Here is a 17,728-nt window from a genome sequence, read left to right on the forward strand (position 1 = left end):
GCACAAATATTTACCAGAAACTCATTGGGTCTGCATAATTCTAGATTCATTGAAATGTGATGATTAGTACTTTAGATATCAGTAGAAAAGCTGAAAATTAATTATGCAAATTATTTATTAATATGCACAATTATTTGCCCTAAAACTAATCAGGTCTTTGCATAGTCCTAAAGGATCTATGTACCAAGTTTCATTGAAATGCGATGATTAGTACTTGAGATACCCGTGGAAAAGCTGAAAATTAACTAATTATGCAAATTAGGTGATTAATATGCACAAATATTTATCAGAAACAATCAATCTCTGCATAGTCCTCGAGTATGTAAGTACCAAGTTTCATTGAAATGTAATGCTCACTACTTATATCAAATGCTGAAAATTAATTAATTATGCAAATTAGGTAATTAATATGTACTGATATTACCATAAAACTATCAGGTCTGTGCAGTGTCATATGACATCTATGTACCAAGTTTCATTGAAATGTGATGATTAGTACTTGAGATATCAGTGGAAAAACCGAAAATTGACTAATCATTATGCAAATTAGGTGATTAATATGCACAAATATTTATCGGAAACAATCAATCTCTGCATAGTCTTTGAGTATGTAAGTACCAAGTTTCATTGAAATGTAATGCTCACTACTTATATCAAATGCTGAAAATTAATTAATTATGCAAATTAGGTAATTAATATGTACTGATATTACCATAAAAACTATCAGGTCTGTGCAGTGTCATATGACATCTATGTACCAAGTTTCATTGAAATGTGATGATTAGTACTTATATCAAATGCTGAAAATTAATTAATTATGCAAATTAGGTAATTAATATGTACTGATATTACCATAAAACTATCAGGTCTGTGCAGTGTCATATGACATCTATGTACCAAGTTTCATTGAAATGTGATGATTAGTACTTGAGATATCAGTGGGAAAACCGAAAAATGACTAATCATTATGCAAATTAGGTGATTAATATGCACAAATATTTATCGGAAACAATCAATCTCTGCATAGTCCTTGAGTATGTAAGTACCAAGTTTCATTGAAATGTAATGCTCACTACTTACATCAAATGCTGAAAATTAATTAATTATGCAAATTAGGTAATTAATATGTACTGATATTACCATAAAAACTATCAGGTCTGTGCAGTGTCATATGACATCTATGTACCAAGTTTCATTGAAATGTGATGATTAGTACTTGAGATATCAGTGGAAAAACCAAAAATTGACTAATCATTATGCAAATTAGGTAATTAGTATCCACGGATTATTACCAAAAACTAATCAAAACCTAGCATTAGTTCAGAGCATGTATGTACAAAGTTTCATCAAAATCCAATGAGTGGTTGTTTAGATATCAGTGGAACAATCATGGAACAGCTAAAAATCAGCTAATTATCATGCAAATTAGGTAATTAATATGCACGGATTTTTACCAAAAACTAATCAAATCTGCGCACATGTTCAGAGCATCTATGTACCAAGTTTCATCAAAATCCAATGAGTGGTTCTTTAGATATCAGTGGAACAGTCATAGAACAGCTAAAAATTAGCTAATTATCATGCAAATTAGGTAATTAACGAGCATGGATTTTTACCAAAACCTAATCAAATCTGCGCATTGGCCCAGAGCATCTATGCACCAAGTTTCATCAAAAACCGATGTATGGTTCTTGAGATAGCAGTGGAACAGTCGGACACACATACACACATACACACACACACACACACATACAGACACACTAACTGCAAAGACTCCCATTTTGTGCTTCGCACATGGGAGTCAAAAACACAAGCCATGCATGGAACAGTCCCCATTAGTTATCAAACTTAAGATATTAAGTTTTGCTTATAGTAATACAGTTCAAACATAAACAAGTCAGAGATGTGGATCCAAAAGCTGATGCTAGATTATGATGAGTTGAATGAAACATTGAAATGATTGACATTCTGTCATTTTTTATCTGATCGTCAAATGAGTACTTGTCCATATTGAGAGATGTTTTTCTGGGACAGCATTAATTAAAACAAAATGGCAACTGGTCGGCCATTTTGAATACATCTGTGAATCTATAACATGATGTATAATGAATATATATAATTTGAACATAATCAGTCAAAGCATGTCAGACATATTGAAACAAAATGGCCGCCCCAGTCAGCCATTTTGAATCCAATTTGAAAATAAAATGATGAGCATCAGAGACGCATAATGTCTTATGTATGTACTAACAAAATTAATCTATAAACAACCAAGATCTGGTTCCAGAATGCCAGAAATGCTTAATGAGTTTTGATGATTTCTAAGCACAAACATTTGGCCATTTTGTATATCTATTTATATCTATGATATGATCTATGGTATAATGAATATTTAAAATTTGAACATAATCAGTCAAAGCATGGCAGATATATGGCACTAGAACTGCATTTATTAAAACAAAATGGCTGCTATTTGGCCATCTTGAATTAGATCGTGCAAATTGATATTACGTAATAATAATAACAAGTCATTGAAAATGACACAGTCCCCCTTAAATTTTTGAAAGTTTTCTTTGTGCTCATCATATTAAAGCTGAGGGGTTGTCGCGAGTGTGTCCTTGAAACTTGAGTTCCAAGTGGCGCATACAACAGATTGTTTATTAACATCAAAACACGTATTCCGTGTAGTAGTAATATGGCCAAAAATAAAAACAGCCGTTATTCGGCCATCTTTGATCTGATTATGAAACACACTTATATGTATGATGTATGTGCCAAATATGAATGAAAATGGTACATAAATTGTGGAAATATAGTAGTAAGGCCAAAAAGTCAGATGGTTGTCAATCAGCCATCCTTGACCAGATTTTGAAACAAAATGTCATGGACATGCATCCTAACATGTATAAAGTACATGTGTGTTGCCAAATTTGAGTGAAAACTGACAGAGCACGTCCAAGATATCGCATAAAAAAACAAAACAAGATGCCTGCCAGTCGACCATCTTTGATCCAATTGCGAAATAAATCGTCATGGACATGTATTCTAACATGTATAATCCATGTACCAAAATACAACATTTTCAAAAAACAAGATGGCTGCCAGTCGGCCATTTTGAATCGAATCGCTAAACCACTGCATGTGCATATGTCCCACAAAAAGTACTAGGCACATGCATAGAATGAACGGGATCGGTCCAAGGGATTCTGAGATATGACTCTGGACGGACGCACAGACGCACAGACGCATGGACGCACGGACGGAGACCGAATTATAAGTCCCCATTTTCGGACTTCGTTCGAACGGGGACTAATAGTAATAATCCTTAATGCATAATCGTATCCTTATTTGGATATTGACTCAGAAAAAGAAAATTACAATAAAAATGAAAAACTGACTAAGTAACAAGATGGCACTAAAATTGAAAAGAATAGTAATACTGTAGAATACTTTATTTTCGCTTGGAATTTATTTTCGCTATTTTCGCTGAAGGGCTGCTTCAGTGAAAATAAAATCCAGCGAATATACTTTTTTTCCTATGTCTCACATTCAACTCATCAAAAATCAGTGAAAATAAATTCCATATAAAACACCCAAAATGCTTTTTAAGCAAAAGTTAATTCCAGCTAAAATAAAGTATTTCTCTGTAATAAAAAAAAAAATAGTTTATTTATTTAGGGGCAGCTGGTAGTTTTTTGAAATGATTTTCTCTGGTATTATTGGTATTTGTGTTGTTGCAATGTATTCAATTTATTTCCTTCAACATTTCAGTTCTCTCATTTTCATACAGCTTGCATTTGAGTAAGAAATGTGCATTTCGTCATTAATCTCATTTTATTCGCAAGCAATGCACTTTCTACCACTGCAAGGAATTTTTTTGTATCGTCCTTTCTCAATATCTAAATTATGGGCACTAATTCTCAATTTTGTTAATGCTGCTCTATGTTTTGCATTTGTTACTGTTGTTAGATAATTTTCATACTGGCAATTTTTCTTTAGCAGTCTATATGTACGCAGCTTATTCTTTTGGTTTTTGTCATTATCATCATGCATTTGTTCTCGACTCTTGTTTTCAAATACTGTTTTAAGTTTAATGCAAATTGTGTTGATTAGATTGGCGTTATAATTTGGATCATTATTTTCCCATGATTTATCCATTTCCAGATAGTGCAAAATATTTTTGATACCAGATACCCAATTAAGTATGCTTTTACCATCCATCTGCATGCTTCATGGACTAGCATGTTTCATTATTTGTTTTTATTTTTAGCCAATATTTTATCATTTGTTTTATACTAGTCAGTAAAATAGGGTGTCTACCTAATTCTAAAATACATGCCAAATTACTGGCTTTACAGTTTACCTGTAAAATGTATTTGCAAAATTTGTTATGAAATTGTTTCATAGGTAGCCCACTATTAAAAATATCTTTTATTTGTAGTACACAGTCGCTCTTCCAAATTTCACTGCAATAGATCAGGATAGGTTTAAGCATGCTATCAAACAGTTTTAGGTATGTTTTGACTGAAATATTGCTTTCAGAGTATAACAACTGTTTTATTTTGAAGAAAGCTCTATGGCTGAGATCTTCTTGAGCTCTGATAAGTTTACCAGTTGTGTTTAGTTTCAAACCTAGGTAAGTGTAAGAGGATACATTTTCAAGTGGTTTTCCATTAATTCATTGAAAATCATGAGTTTAGATTTTGATACATTTACTTCAAGTTTCCATTATCACAATATGTTTGCACTGAGTTTATAGCATTTTGAAGGCAGGTTTTTGACTTTCAGAGTAATACGAGATCATCTGCATATAATAAGCAAGAAATGGGACTAGATAAAAGAGTTGGTGGGTCATTGATATGCATGCTAAATAGAATTGGGCTCAGCTCATCACCCTGTCTTATGCCCCTATTAACTGGGAAGGTGTTGGTAAGGCTCGCTTTTAACTTAACACAACCAACGGCATTTTGGTATATCGATTGTAGAATTTTCCAGATATGTTATTTTTTTGCAATTTGTATAGCAATCCAAGATGCCAAATTGAATGGAATGCAATAAAGCAGGCAAAAATATGTGTATGGTTATTGAGGTGTTTTATTATTAATTATAATTGTACAATAATTGCACAAAGATGTGATCAGCTGTACTGAACTTTGGCATAAACCAAATTTGTTCTTTCATTATTATATTATTTTCTTTAACATGTTTTATTAATCTTTGTTTTAGAATTGAAGAGAATACCTTACTCAGACTATTAAGCAGACTGATGCCTCTGTAGTTTCCTGGTTCAGATTTATCACCTTTTTTATTAAAGACCGAGGTGATAATTCCTAAATTCCAGGCACTTTGAAATTAGCCACTATTTAAGATTAGATTATGATATATGTGTGAAATTTGAATGTAATCAGTCTAGGCATTTCTAAGATATATGTCCGACCGCATGCACGCAAGGACACACAAACATACAGAGGTCAATGCATAATTCCTCGTTTTCCAGAATGCAAGAACGAACAGGGACTAAAAATGATGTGCAAACAAAATATGGACACCATTCAACAATTTTTATGTATAAATGTGATCAACCAATGCAGTCATGTCCTAGATACAAGGCAGGATGTGCACAGCCACAAATCCATGTTTTAGGTCTACTACAAATTAACCAGTCATGTCTATCACATCATGAAAAATTGACTAATCAACTGTTCAACATTAAAATTCACCTATTCACTAACAATTGAAACCAATGAAAATATATACCTAAAGTCTACTGATACTCATTTGCTGATTAAAAATAAAACAACCAGCAAGCCTTTAATGTGAAAAAGAATATTAATAGTTGTAGGTTTGAAAGTAGGATTACCCATAGCTTGTTTTCCCATAGCACATTGATATGTATTCCTGGGTGATTGGTTATGATGTGGATAAGGTATCAATCCAGCACACACACCAAGTATTGTAAATGGCTCAATTTCTAAATGAGTTGTGGATCTGCAAAAAAAAAAGTAATAAAATAATTTATTGACAACAAAATACATTTTTACAGTGAAAAATGGACAGGTCATAAGGGTACCTATGTAAATGGAATATATGGAATGACAGAGACATGGCTGAATACTGAAAGTAAAGAACTAATACCACAACCTAAGGGATATTATACTTATCACAACATTAGGACAAAAAATAAAAAAGCATGGAGGTCATCAGGAGGAATCAGTATTTTCATCAGAAATAGTATCAAAAGTGGAGTCAAGATCATGTCAAAGTCTAGCAACTTCTCTATTTGGTGTCAAATGTCGAAAGACTTCTTCAACCTTGAAATGGACATCTACATAGGTACTATATATATTCCACCAAAAAATTCCACTTTCTACAATGACAATGACTGCAATCCATATGACGAAATCAACAAAGAAATCCAACAGTATAGCCTCAATGGACATGTCATTATACAAGGAGACTTTAATGCTAGAACAAAAGACCTTGAAGATACAATTCAAGATGAACAGGACAACCTTCACATAAACATGCCATTACCAGATACATATACATATGATAAAATAGTCAAAAAAAGGAGAAACACGGATACATGGAAAAATGAATTTGGAGAGGAACTAACACAACTATGTAAAGAAAATCGTCTACGAATATTAAATGGGTGGAGATTGGTCAGGTCAACTGACATGCTACGGTTATCATGGTGCCAGCACAGTGGACTATGCAATCACAAGTGAAACACTACTACAGAGTATCCTTCATTTTAAAGTTGAACAACTACACCAGGCAAGTGACCACTGTCCTATCAAAACTATCTTGAAAATATCAAAATACAAGCAATTCACTGATAAGAATGAAGTCCTTAAACCAGTACATCAATGCTATCAATGGAATGCAATGAATAAAGGCATGTACAAGCTATATATGAAGACAAAGGAGAGTGAAGATATTGTGTCCACATTCATAGTAAACAATAATAACAACACAAGTCATGATATGGCAATACAATTCCAAGAGATGATACACAAAATAGCAAACAAATGCTCCATAAAATTAAAAACAAAGAAGAAGACCATGCGTAGGAAAGTTAAGTACACAGACAGGCAATGTAACATGAAGAAAAAAGAACTACAAACTCTTGCAAATATATTACAAAAAAACCCTTCAGATGGGACTCTCAGAATGCTTTACTACACTAAGAAAAAAGACTTCAGGAAGTATGTAAAAAGACAAGAAACAACAAATATTATCTCGCATTGAATCAGCAAATGAAAATGAAGATGCACAAGAATTCTGGAAGAAAATAAACTCAATCACGAAAACCAAAGTAAATTACAAACTGAAAGAAATCCCACACTCAGTGTGGACTGAACACTTTCAACGAATTGGAAACAATAACTCTGCCACATTAGGTAGAATAAAACAAATGAAAACACAACTAGAACAGTTAGAGAATAAAACAGAAGACAACCATAAGCTGAATAACGCAATATCATTAACAGAAGTTGTGCAGGCAACAGGAGCATTAAAAAATAACAAAGCAAGTGGACCAGACGGTATTCCAGGAGAGATGTTAAAATACAGCAACATACAAATTAAACAAGCATTGAAACATATGTACAATCGTGTGCTAGAAACAGGAATTTACCCAGAAATATGGAGCACTAGTGTTATTAATCCAATACACAAGAAAGGAGACAAGATGGACACAAACAACTATCGCGGCATATCAGTTGGTAATGTCATAGCTAAAGTATATAGTATAATCATAAACAACAGAATCACAAATCATATAGAAAATAATAAGATTATTCATCCGAACCAAGCAGGATTCCGACGAAAAAAACAAACAGTTGATCACATTCTGACTCTCCACACAATTATAAAGAAACAACAATAAACAAATTTTAAAAAATGTACTGTTGTTTTGTGGACCTCAAAAAGTGTTTTGACACAATTTGGAGGAAAGCATTGTACTATAAACTACTATGTAACAACATCAACGGAAAAGTATACAAAATAATTAAGAACATGTACACTAATATGGATTTAGTAGTCAAATTAGGTGATGTAATAACAGAACAATTTAAAACTAAAAATGGAGTTAAGCAAAGTTGCCCTCTGAGTCCAACCCTGTTCAACATCTTTATAAATGACTTTATCACAGGACTCACAGAAATTGAAACAAATGCACCAGAACTGGATAATAAAACTATCAATAGCCTATTGTACGCCGATGACATTGCACTACTATCAAAATCATATGAAGGATTACAAACTGCAATAGACTTTCTCCATAAATACACTTCAGACTGGGGGCTACAAGTAAACACAAACAAAACGCAAGTGATTATATTCAGGAATTCGGGATGCAAACCAGATACAAGGCGATTTACATGTGGCAATGAAGAAATAAAAACTACAGGATTATACACATATCTTGGAGTAACATTTAAGGCCAATGGATCAATAACCTCTACTGCAGACAGACTGGCAGACAAGACCTACAAAGCTGCAAGGATCCAGTCACACATATATCCAACAAACATGAATAGTATAAGGATAAAGGAAAAACTCCTAAATGTAACACAACTACCCATATTAACATATGCAGGTGAGATATGGGGCATTTTCCAAAATCAGACTAATTGGGACAAAACAGCAACAGAAAAATATCATCTACGCTTTTGTCATCAAATTCTTAACATTGGCAACAGAGCGAGCAAAATTGGATGCAGAATGGAACTGGAAAGAGAGCCACTGATAAGCAGAATATACTGCTCAGCAATTAACTATTACAAACACCTCAAAGCGATAGACAATGACAATTTAGCTTTTTATGCTATAAAAGACATGGAAAACAATACTTACACAGGAGCATGGTTGACTACCTTAGAACGAAACTTGAAACTTTACAACAAAAACAATGTTACAGATTTCACAAAACAAAAACTAAATAATTCAATTAGACAATATTACATTAACAAATGGAATATAGACAACAAAAGGGAAAGTGCCAAATTACGCACATACAGGACATTCAAAGACTCCTTGGAACAAGAAGAATACATAAAAGTGATGAACAACCCACAACATGTCAAAACAATAGCTCAATTTAGATTAAGTTGCCATAAACTTGTCATCGAAAAAGGTTGTTATACAAAACCAAAAACACCAGTGGAAGACTGGTTATGCTCCCATTCTAACGAAGTTGAAAATGAGGAACATCATTTAATACATTGTAAGTAGTAGTCCAGAGTTTTAAATCCGGTTTGGTCCCCGAAGACGAGGGTGGCCGGATTCACCTTAAACTAGTGGCAATCGCTCTTACCCCCTCCCTCCACTTTGCACGATTTAAAGCATCCCTCATCCTCATCCCAACCTTCCTACTCTCCTCCTCCACTTGCATCTTCCACGTCTTCTTTGGCCTTCCCCTTTTCCTTGGACCGCTCACCTCTAAATCAAGGGCCCTTCTTAATACATGCCCATCCTCCCTCCTCAGCACATGCCCATACCAACGAACCCCATTTGCCTTCGCCAACCGATCTACCGCTTCCTTCAAACCCAACATCTGCATCAAGTCCTCAGTAAATTGTACACAAAACAAAGAGACACAATGTTTCACACTATCAACAGTGTAAATGCAAATTTCCTGAATTTGGATAAAGAAAAACAATTTAAACATATCTTACAATCAAAAGATAAAGATACTATTATAGCCCTCTATGTGTACTTGAGTAACAGTAAATGAACAAACAAAAGAATACACTCAGTCACACTTATTTAACTTTTTATTTACTCAACTTTCACCTACTTACTTTTTTAGTTATTCATTATTAACTTTATTACATTCTAAAACACCAAATTAGAAATGTAAAATTTTCTACACGGTTGTAATAAAGCTGTTATCTTATCTTATCTTATCATGTGGGTACCTATGTAAATGGACACGTCATGTGGGTACCTATGTAAATGGGACAGGTCACGTGGGCGTCTATGTAGATGGGAAAGGTCGTGTCTGTAGATGGGAAAGGTCGCGTGGGCACCTATGTAGTTGGAACATGTCGCGTGGGCACCTATGTAAATGGGACAGATCACGTGGGCATCTATGTAAATGGGACAGGTCACGTGGGCGTCTACGTAAATGGACAGGTCACGTGGGCATCTATGTAGATGGGAAAGGTGGTGTCTATGTAAATAGGAAAGGTCATGCGGGCGTCTATGTAAATGGGACAGGTCACGTGGGCGTCTACGTAAATGGGACAGGTCACGTGGGCGTCTATGTAAATGGAACAGGTCACGCGGGCATCTATGTAGATGGGAAAGGTCGTGTCTATGTAAATGGGAAAGGTCACGTGGGCATCTATATAAACGGGAAAGGTCATGCGGGCATCTATGTAAATGGGACAGGTCACGTGGGCGTCTATATAAATGGCACAGGTCACATGGGCATCTATGTAGATGGGAAAGGTCATGTCTATGTAAATGGGAAAGGTCACGCGGGCGTCTATGTAAATGGGACAGGTCACGTGGGTGTCTATGTAAATGGGACAGGTCACGTGGGCGTCTATGTAAATGGAACAGATGACGCGGGCATCTATGTAGATGGAACAGATCGCGTGGGCACCTATGTAAATGGGATAGGTCACGTGGCCACCTATGTAAATGAGACAGGTCACATGGGCACCTATGTAAATGAGACAGGTCACATGGGCATCTATGTAAATGGGACAGGTCACGCGGGCATCTATGTAAATGGGACAGGTCACATGGGCATCTATGTAAATGGGACAGATCACGTGGGCATCTATGTAAATCGAACAGGTCACGTGGCATCTATGTAGATGGAACAGATCGTGCGGGCACTTATGTAAATGGGACAGGTCACGTGGGCGTCTATGTAAATGGAACAGATGACGCGGGCATCTATGTAGATGGAACAGATCGCGTGGGCACCTATGTAAATGGGATAGGTCACGTGGGCACCTATATAAATGGGACAGGTCACGTGGGCACCTATGTAAATGGGACAGGTCACGTGGGCGTCTATGTAAATGGGACAGGTCACATGGGCATCTATGTAAATGGGACAGATCACGTGGGCATCTATGTAAATCGAACAGGTCACGTGGCATCTATGTAGATGGAACAGATCGTGCGGGCACTTATGTAAATGGGACAGGTCACGTGGGCGTCTATGTAGATGGAACAGATCGTGGGGGCACCTATGTAAATGGGACAGGTCACGTGGGCGTCTGTAAATGGACAGGTCATGTGGGCATCTATGTAAATGGGACAGGTCACGTGGGCTTCTATGTAAATGGGACAGGTCACGTGGGCACCTATGTAAATGGGACAGGTCACATGGGCACCTATGTAAATGGGACAGGTCATGTGGGCATCTATGTAGATGGAACAGATCGTGCGGGCACTTATGTAAATGGGACAGGTCACGTGGGCATCTATGTAGATGGAACAGATCGTGGGGGCACCTATGTAAATGGGACAGGTCACGTGGGCGTCTGTAAATGGACAGGACATGTGGGCACCTATGTAAATGGGACAGGTCACGTGGGCACCTATGTAAATGGGACAGGTCACGTGGGCACCTATGTAAATGGGACAGGTCACGTGGGCATCTATGTAAATCGAACAGGTCACGCGGGCATCTATGTAGATGGAACAGATCGCGCGGGCACCTATGTAAATGGGACAGATCACATGGGCGTCTGTAAATGGGACAGATCACATGGGCGTCTGTAAATGGGACAGGTCACGTGGGCGTCTGTAAATGGGACAGGTCACGTGGGCGTCTATGTAAATGGGACAGGTCACGTGGGCGTCTATGTAAATGGGACAGGTCACGTGGGCGTCTATGTAAATGGGACAGGTCACGTGGGCGTCTATGTAAATGGGACAGGTCACGTAGGCATCTACTGTATGTAAATGGGACAGGTCACGTGGGCGTCTATGTAAATGGGACAGGTCATGTGGGCGTCTATGTAAATGGGACAGGTCATGTGGGCGTCTATGTAAATGGGACAGGTCACGTGGGCATCTATGTAAATGGGACAGGTTACGTGGGCACCTATGTAAATGGGACGGGTCGTGTGGGCGTCTATGTAAATGGGACGGATCGTGTGGGCATCTATGTAAATGGGACAGGTCACGTGGGCGTCTATGTAAATGGGACAGGTCACGTGGGCATCTATGTAAATGGGACAGGTCACGTGGGCGTCTATGTAAATGGGACAGGTCACGTGGGCGTCTATGTAAATGGGACAGGTCACGTGGGCGTCTATGAAAATGGGACAGGTCACGTGGGCGTCTATGTAAATGGGACAGGTCACGTGGGCGTCTATGTAAATGGGACAGGTCACATTTGCACCTATAAAGATCAAATGACAAATATGTATGCACAGCACCCAATGTAGATATCTTGAAATCCAGATTGAAATCTCATCAATAAGCTTTCAAGTTTCATTTCAAGGTTTCTCTTATTATTAGTAAATTTGATATTATAGACAATTATATACAATGCCAGAATCAATTCTCACATTTGTAGATGGTTTACCTTGTAATGTCTTTCTCATACAATGCAATCTGGCAGTCATTTTCTTCATTCACATCAAGATATTCCACCAAACCCTGTCTTAAAAAATCTTCAAAACTACGAAAACCTTTTGTTAGCTCTTCAATGTGTTTATCTTGTACTTTGGGTTTGCTGTTCTTCACAATAATATAAGGTCTGAAAAATGACAGGAATTTATAATAAGCAGCCTCTCGGATGAGATAGATCCACTGTTAGCAATGCACAGTTCAATTAAAGAACTGAAGATATCATTAGACAAGACATGTCATAGCCCCCGCTCATGCAGACAAAATTTTAAAGCTTGTATTGAACTGGGTTTGTGTCAGAGTGAATTAATTCATTGTGAGCTGTACTAAAATTCCGTTATTAATTGTTCAGAATTGATGTGGAACAATTCCTGTACCAACTTTGAACAAAACTGGATAACACATATCTGAGAAAAAGCTGGTAACCGCTAGAAAAAGCTAGTTTTTTAAAGATTTTTGAAGAAAAAAATGGCCTCCAAGCTGTAAAAATGTATTCAATCGAACAAGTCATGAATGACACTGCCTTCACTTGTTGTCATTTGAAAGTTGCAACATATAATTTGTCCAGTTTTTGGCATGGACATAAATTGGCAAACATGATTTCTATGGCATTTTCAAGTTTATAGCACTCTCCATCCTGGTCTCAGGAAGAACACCAGAGAGCAACAAACAAGTACAACAGGTAAAATGACATGCAAGTATGCAAATCAGATCTACAAATATGTTGAAGAGGCAGTGTTGTGTCTGGACAAACTTCCTTGTACAACTGTATTCCTAATACAAGGACACTGTCAATCACAAAACTTTTCCAGCGAAAACTTCTGATATTTTTGACAGGACAATGATACTGTTTGTCATACAAGTACTAGCACCAGATGAGAAACTGAGAAACTGCAATGATCCTTGGTGTACATTGTACAGATCTACATGTAGTTTGTGGCCCTAAATAAGGACAAGAGTACTTCTCATATGACAATGATACAAATAAAGTGCAAGAATCCAGAAAAATATTATCAAGTTTTTATTATCATACATTATTATTACAAATCGTGTGAAATTGCTTTGGTTAACAGCACTTCTCAAAGAAAAAAAAAAGACAACCTGCAAAACTTTATACAATTGTCAGACATGCAGCGAATAGTATGCTTTTGTAATATATGCAGTTTCAGTGGCTTTGCATTCTAAGAAAAAAATTCTGGCTCTGCACCTGAAAAAAAAAAAAAAAAACATTTAGTCAAAAATAAACAGAGGTTTTAGCATATGTGCTTCCATTAGCTGTTAAATTTAATTAAAAAAGATATTTGTGTACAGTCTTTTCATTTTGAAAGCATATTACTTAATATATTTATACCAGCCAGAAAGAAAGAAATTGCAGTTTTCACTGAGCAATTAGGAATATACATGGACAACAATTGATGCATGTGTAGCAATATACTGTTTGAAAGGCTGCAAGATGTAATGAATAGCAAACCAATCACTACTCGAGTCGGACTGGCTGGGAAACTGCACAATACATACAAAAATGTATGCAAATGATATATGAGCAGCTCCACCAAATATAAAAATATTCTTTCCATAGTTATGACTCTAATGTAAATGTGATTTTCCACTCCTTAGCAATAGTAGTTAGAGTATTGTATTGTACTGTATTGTATTGTATTGTATTGTACTGTATTGTGATTTTCGATTTACGGTTATGTAAAACGAAATTACATTAACGGATGTAACAGATAACTTTTCCAATGAAATCCTTAGCACCCCGTTGGCAGGCCAGTCACACTGGTTCTCACTACAAGAGGTTACGATCCCCCCTGCCAAATGCTAAGAACAACTGAAACTAATATCTACATATTTACATGAAAAATTGTCCACCTATGCGGATCTGTTTGTGCAGGAGTTTTACGACCGTATGCCCTTACTGATGTCAACCGAACTTGTTATGTGGGAAGTTGGCACCCAAGGCTCACAGGTGCTACACCTTGCCCAAGGTACTGAATTGAACTGAATTGGATCACACATGTGTGAGATAAAGCTGGTAATATGAATGTGCACACACGGAAGCACAGACACGATCCAAATTAATATCCCCCGCCCGGATCACAGATCCGGTTGGGGCTAAAAATGAACAAATCTGAGAATGTTAGATCTACCTGAAGTACCTATATGTATAGTATCAAAAGTATCTGACTTGCGGTTTTCAACAATGGTTCGATAATATTACTTTTTACCAAAAATGACAAAAATATCCATTAAAATAAGAGAATTGAAGATATCATCACGAAATGCATTGTATTGTATTGTATTGTACCGTGCAAGTTTATTGTGAATCTATGTGTGTTTGTAATATTATTTAGCTTTATTTAGCATTCTGTTTAGTTGGTTAACTTTCCTGTATCTTAATGTAGTTTATTTTATTTTTATACGACCATAGAACTCACTGTAGTTTGTTTTAATGTTGAATAAATATTATTATTAAAATCAGTCAATGTACAATGGTGACATATTGCGCGAAATTGTTGCAAGAACATTACTTCTCTCGATTTGCGTGCTGTCGTGCGTTGATGAAAAATGCACGAAATGGTCGGCAGTATCGATCAAGTTCGTCTAGTGTGACCTTCGTGGCTGGCGAAAAGCAAGATGCCGTATAATCTTTTAAATAGGCGTCAAGAAGGATTGAAAGGCTTTAATTTGGTTCCACAATGGGTGTCATGAAATGTTGGAAAATTACAGTCAATCAAAAAAACTATTCACATGACAACAAAAAATACTCACTATATTTAATTTTGTTGGTAATGAAAAGTATAAGTTTAAAATAAAATAAAAACAAACCATTGCTTAGTAGCAAATGATTACGGCACAGTAGCTTACTTGTTTTGAAAGTGTTGCAATTGTTGATTAGTACTCAATAGTGATTATATTAACGTACAAAAAATAAATTCGTTGAATTGTTATGAAATGCAAGTAAAATTCAACTTAGTTTCATTGTAAGCGAATCATTTCAGTTACATGTAAACGCTTGATGCGATACGATATCCGCCATGTTATCCATGCACACGAGTCGTGTTTATTGACCAGATAGGTCAAGTCGCTAATCAACCAATCAAAATGCTGGATGGTGCCCATGTGCTCAAATTACCATAAATCATTTAAATAAGTTAATGACAGTTCAGCGTCCTCATGGTGAAATTTAATCGGCCCGATTTAGAAAAATAATTTAATGTACCGTCTCAAATAAGAATGTACCGGGCAGAATTTTTCGGGGAAAAAAATAAACGTACCGGTACGTTTATTTAGGACATGAGAGTAGCGTATTGTGGGCAAGCTCTCCGAGTAGCGACGTATTTTCAAATTTGACAATGGTGTGATCAGTGGATTACGTAAATAAACCAACACTTTCAATGATTACATGCAGACCCAAATAAATTTGTTGATGGCTGTTTATGAACAGTGAGGATGCATCTCATAGAACAAAAGCTGTGGAAATCATAAACAAATGTAAAAGTTGCGGAAATCAAGCATAGCAATAATGATTTTGAGTGTGGCAGATTCTGGCAAGCATCTCAGAGCAGCATTGCACCGACACCACCACGACGTTTGAATCCTGGAGAGAGCACTATAAACCTCTTAAATCACGAGGTAAACTTTCAGTTTACACAATACATAATCAGTTCCTACAATAATAGAAATGCAGTTTTTCTGGCGAAGCTCTCGCCTGGTTAGCAAGAGTTTCTCACGATCACCAAACCAGAGACACAAACGATAATACAAAGTGTATAAACACCATAATAAGCACTGTTTCTTACCTTTGAAATTGACGAGACAGAATTTTGTCCATATAAGCATTGCGCAAATAAAGATACAATTCCGGGATACAATAACCTCACACAAAAATGACTGTGATTTCCACTTGGACGAGAACTGCGCATACGTCATCAAAGTCGTATTTTCCAGCAATTTTCAAGTAAAAATGTTAAAAATTGAAGAAAAACACAGTGAAACTTTGAATAATCGAAAAAATAACTTGACGTCCCTAATAACACCACAAATTCTGAATCAACTCTGAACTGAATTGGATCACACATGTGTGAGATAAAGCTGGTAATACATGTATGAATGTGCACACACGGAAGCACAGACATGATCCAAATTAATACCCCCTGCCCGGATCACAGATCCGGTTGGGGCTAAAAATGAACAAATCTGAGAATGTTAGATCTACCTGAGGTACCTATATGTATAGTATCAAAAGTATCTGACTTGCAGTTTTCAACAATGGTTCGATAATATTACTTTTTACCAAAAATGACAAAAATATCCATTAAAATTAGAGAATTGAAGATATCATCACGAAATGCACAAATCTGAGAGAGTGCTACCTGTAGTACCTATATATATATAATATCAGAGTCAACAGCAGAGTTAATCAAAGAAAGCTTAGAAAGAACTCCCATGTGCTGAGAGTATTGGAGACACATTAAATATAATTCGAAATTACTTAGCTGAAAACTAATTATGCAAATCAGAAAATTAATATGAACAGAATTGAGTGTAAAACTAATGAGGTCTGCGCAATGTAACAGAAAATCTATGTCTCCAAGTTTAATTGAAATGTGATTAGAACCAAAAAATTATGAATTATTATGCTTATTAGGGAATTAATATGAACAGATTTTTACCCCAAACTAATTACGTTTGTACATTGTCCTAGAGCATCTTTGTACTAAGTTTCATTGAAATGGAATAATTAGTACCGTGAAAACTCCAAAATTTCGACCCCTCTAAAAATTCGAACGCCTATTTATTTGCCGGGTTTCGGTGTTTTATTTACCTCCAAATTTTCGACTCCACTAAAAATTGCCGACTCATTCTTATTCGAAAATTGCGACCAGTTTTAGTTTTCCCCCAAGCGGAAAAAAAACCGATGTGAGCGTTCAAACGGGACCTTCCTCGAAGGCATGAATCCGGGTTTCTGATTGACTGAGAGATTTTTATTTTATTGGTAACGAAAATATATTCTAAATAAACGAAGTTTCAAATAAAAACGAACACAAAAATCTCGGCATGCTGCGTTTCTGAATTGTTGATTATTACTGTACTCAGTAGTGATTATAATAAT

General features: G+C 36.2%; 1 protein-coding gene across 1 annotated transcript in view; it reads right to left on the minus strand.

Annotated features, from left to right (window-relative positions):
• LOC102806817 (DNA-directed RNA polymerase III subunit RPC2-like) overlaps positions 1–17,728 on the minus strand; it is a 177,990-nt gene that overhangs the window by 40,099 nt on the left and 120,163 nt on the right. The window contains exons 15-16 of the mRNA XM_085501555.1: positions 12,569–12,742; positions 5,861–5,988 (exon numbers count right to left, since the gene is read on the minus strand). Of these exons, the coding sequence (XP_085357681.1) occupies positions 5,861–5,988; positions 12,569–12,742 (302 nt within the window). The remainder of the gene's footprint in view (positions 1–5,860; positions 5,989–12,568; positions 12,743–17,728) is intronic.

The sequence above is a fragment of the Saccoglossus kowalevskii genome, chromosome 7 (assembly GCF_978046115.1).
Source record: "Saccoglossus kowalevskii chromosome 7, keSacKowa6.1, whole genome shotgun sequence".
In the NCBI taxonomy this organism is placed as follows: domain Eukaryota; kingdom Metazoa; phylum Hemichordata; class Enteropneusta; family Harrimaniidae; genus Saccoglossus; species Saccoglossus kowalevskii.